Here is a 4,086-nt window from a genome sequence, read left to right as displayed (position 1 = left end):
TTCCCCACAGCTAGGAATACATCTGCTGTGAAGGCCATGGTTTCATTGAGATAAGTAGGAGTGCAGGAGAGCTTCAGTAAAGGGGGAATCTCACAGAAAAAGTGGTTGACTACATTGGAGTGGCAGAAAGACAGTTTTATCATCAAGCCAGTATGTACACTAGTGTTGATGATGCTGATTATCCAAACACTAGTGGCTAACAGTATACAGACCCTCTTACTCATCATGGTGCTGTAGTGGAGGGGATGGCAGATGGCCACGTACCGATCATAAGCCATGGCTGTGAAAAGCAGCAGCTCAGCCCCTAAAGACCAAGTGAAGAAGAATAGCTGAGCCATGCAGCTGCCATAGGAAATAATCCTCCCACCCATCATGTTCTCCAGTAATTTGGGAAGAATTGTGGAGGTACAGAGGACATCAACCATGGCTAAATTGATCAGGAAGAAGTACATGGGTGTGTGCAGCACTGGGTTAAAACTGATAGTAACAAAGATGAGGATGTTCCCTGAAAGGGCCACTGTGTAGAGGGAAAGGAACAAGACAAAGAACAATGACTGAAGGTGAGGGGCTTCTGAGAATCCTTTTATTAAAAACTCAGTTACTAATGTCTGATTTAGCCATGCCATTAGGCCAGGTTAAACCTTGATTCAATCAAGAGAATCGCAGCAATTTCATTTTCCTTCATTTGTTTCCTTATGATCTAGTAAAAGATGAAGGAAAAATATATATATTAGTGTCAAATATTGCTAATTCTATACCCTGAAAAACATGATTATTCGAACTCTAGGACCCTTGATTATTCTGGTGCTGGGAGGCAAGATCCTTTTATGGACAGAAATGTCAACTTATTGTATGTAGCAGAGGACCAAGAGGCTGCACTGAGATTTTGAATATTGGACTTATCTGCCTTCATCAGAGCAGCGCTGTCCATTATATTTCTCTTTAAAAAAGTTTCCACACCTCTCACTCTCCAGATCCCTAGGATATTGTATCACCTCATTCCCCAAACCCTGTTGCTTACCCTATCATCCCTCTTCACTTAAACCCTACATGCAGAAACATCCAATTTTCTGCTGTGTATTTTCCCACACCATCCACTACATCCTTTGAAGCTCCCACACCTTAATTTACAAAGTGCTTCATTCTAGCTGAGCCATGCAGAAATTTAAGCCATGGGAGATTTAAGAAGAGAATAATAAGTTTGGAATAAGCAGTGGATTGAGATAGAAGAATCCATTAGGGAGTATTCAAAGAATCACCTTGATGCAATAATGTCCTAGTTAACATTCAATAACAGAAATATATAGTGGACTCTATCAGTACAATTGTATTACTTCCCTCAACTCCATTCTGTAGCCTGTATATAGAAGTAGGGGAGGTGGAAGGTAGAATTAATTCAGAGTTGGGGCTTGGCAATAGAACAAAGAGATTTAAGAGCATAAGATAGTGCAGAACTTTAATGATTCATCAAGGGATGGAAATTGGGAAAGGAATAGCAGGAGTGATTCTTCTTCTCTTTCCATCTTCTGAGTCTCATTGAACTCTAGCTTTATATGATGATATTGCATCCTTAGCCATATTTTCCAGTACTGATTACACCTTTTTTTTTTAAAAGCAATTGGGGTTAAGTAACTTGCTCAAGGTTACAAGGCCAGTTATTTTGTGTGGGTGTTAAGTATCTGAGACCAGAACAGATCCCAGGTCTCCCAATTCCGGGGCCAACACTCTTACTCACTGCACCACCTGGCTGCCCCGGGTTACACCTTTTCATATCACCAGCTCACTGGACCTAGAGAGAGAGGTGGAATACTCTTTGCTTCCTATTGCCACTTCTAGATTCCCTCTACTGCCTTCACTTATCAGCCACACCTCCTTTGAATTTCCCTCTACTTTTTTCACTCAGTCCAAAATCTTGATAGTTGTTATCTACTAATTATAGAATATTCCCTCTCCTTCTTCAGTGTATTCCATGGTTGGTTTACAGTTTCCCACTATTCTCCAAAACCTGTTCTCAAACTGTGTCATTTTTTTCAGTTGTGTCCAACTCTTTGTGACTCCAATGCAGTTTTCTTGGCAGAAATACTGGAGTGGTTTTGCCATTTCTTTCTCTAGCTCATTTTATAGGTGAGGAAATTGAGGTAGAGTTTTATGATTTGCCCACAGTTAGAAAATGTCTCAGGCTGGATCTGAACTCAGAAAGATGATCTTCCTGATTCTAGGGCTGCACTCTATCCATGGAGCCACTTAGCTGTTGAGTGGTTCTCAAACTAGAGGACTTCAGCTTACATGTTGATATTGCCTCAAATATTCTAACTCACCAGTTCATCAATATACTCAACATCTATGACCTCTACTGAATATATATATACATATATATACACACACATATATATATACATATATATATCTTAGCTATATGCAGAGATAGGCACATATTTGCCATCACCCACAAATTTCCCAATTCTATAATGGTGAATTCTGAAATTTCTTTATCTGATTATATATTATTAGTCTATCTCTCACTATCCATTATTCCTCCTAAAAGTATTCTTTGTCCTCATCACAAACTACAATTCTTCTATCCTTCAGTAATTTCCCAAGCCATCACTCCTGATATTCCTTTCCCAATTTCCATCCCTTGATGAATCATTAAAGTTCTGCACTATCTTATGCTCTTAAATCTCTTTGTTCTATTGTCGACACCATGCCAAGCTCCAACTCTGAATTAATTCTACTTTCCACCTCCTCTACTTCCATATACAGGCTACTGAATGGAGTTGAGGGAAGTAATCAATTGTATTGATACAGTCCGCTACACATTTCTGTTATTGAATCTCAACTAGGACATTATTGCATCAAGGTGATTCTTTGAATCCTCCCTAATAGATTTTTCTTTCTCATCGCACTGGTTGTTCCAAACTTACTATTCTCTTCTTAAATCTCCCATAGAATCCCCTCCCCTCACATTTTTAGTTGACAATCTCATCTTATGTTTTGCTGAGAAAATTGAGGCCATTTATTTTCAGTTTCTTTCCTTCCCCCATATCTTGATCTTTCCTCTTGTTTCCCAAGTTACTATGGACAATTGGCATCATCCCCTATTATTATCATCCTCTATTATTTTCTCATTTACTCCAGTAACTGAGGAAGAGATGGATCTTCTTCACAAGGCCAATCCTTCTACGTGTGCCCTAGAACCCATCCCCCACTGTATTCTTTTGAAGATGGCTTTTTAATCTCTCTCTGTCTACTGGCTACTTCCCACTACCTACAAATATGAAAACATCTCCATTTTAAACAATCTTCACAAGATCATAGTATCTCTTATCATCTATATATTATTTTGTATCTTCAGCCAAACATATTTTTAAAAGCTGTCTACACTAGGTATCTCCAATTGTTCTCAGTATTTTTTTGTCTTTTGTAATATGGCTTCTAACTTCATCATTCAACTAAAGTTGCTTTTCCCAAATTACACTGGATGTTTTAATTTGAAAGTTTAGTGGTTTCTTGTCCATTCTGACCTTTCTTGACGTCTATGTAGCATTTCACATCAGTGGTCCCCCTCTTGTTCTGCATTATCTCTCCTCTTTGGGCTTCTATGACAGCATTCTTTACAATTTCTCATACCTGTCTGATCTTTCTTGATCTTCTTTGCTAAATAATTATGTATGGGGGGGTGAGCAGGTGGCTCAGTGAATACAGCACCGGCCCTGGACTCAGGAGGACCTGGGTTCAAGTCTGGCTGCAGACACAACAGAAAACTAGCCGTGTGACCTTGGGCAAGTCACTTAACCCCAATTGCCCTCCAAAAAGCAAAAATTTAAAATAAATAAATAAATAATTGCATATGCCTCTACTTCTAATTGTGAGTATATCACAAGGTTCTGCCCTTGACCTGTTTCTCTTTTGTCTATATTGAAAGTGGCCTTATCAGTTTCTATGGATTATATTATCTTCTGCATGCAAATAACTTCAAGGTATAGGTTAAACTGGCCACTACCCTGTGTTTCAGTCTCATGGAACCAATTGCTGTTCAACCTTTCAAACTCTAATTTCATAACACCACAAACTCAACATGGGCAA

At 38.9% G+C, this 4,086-nt stretch overlaps 1 protein-coding gene across 1 annotated transcript in view; it reads right to left on the bottom strand.

Annotated features, from left to right (window-relative positions):
* The window catches only part of LOC138148517 (olfactory receptor 13A1-like), a 20,546-nt gene extending 19,261 nt beyond the window's left edge, over nucleotides 1-1,285 (bottom strand). Inside the window, exon 1 of the mRNA XM_069071216.1 lies at nucleotides 9-1,285. Coding sequence (XP_068927317.1) covers nucleotides 9-626 — 618 coding nt within the window. The 5' untranslated portion in view covers nucleotides 627-1,285. The remainder of the gene's footprint in view (nucleotides 1-8) is intronic.
* Between the last annotated feature and the right edge of the window lie 2,801 nt (nucleotides 1,286-4,086).

Source organism: Petaurus breviceps, unplaced genomic scaffold, assembly GCF_028583685.1.
Source record: "Petaurus breviceps papuanus isolate PSGF00001 unplaced genomic scaffold, PetGlider_PUasm1.0 90825, whole genome shotgun sequence".
NCBI lineage: Eukaryota > Metazoa > Chordata > Mammalia > Diprotodontia > Petauridae > Petaurus > Petaurus breviceps.
The sequence above is the reverse complement of the archived record's forward strand: the minus strand, read 5'-3'. Positions and strand labels throughout refer to the sequence as shown.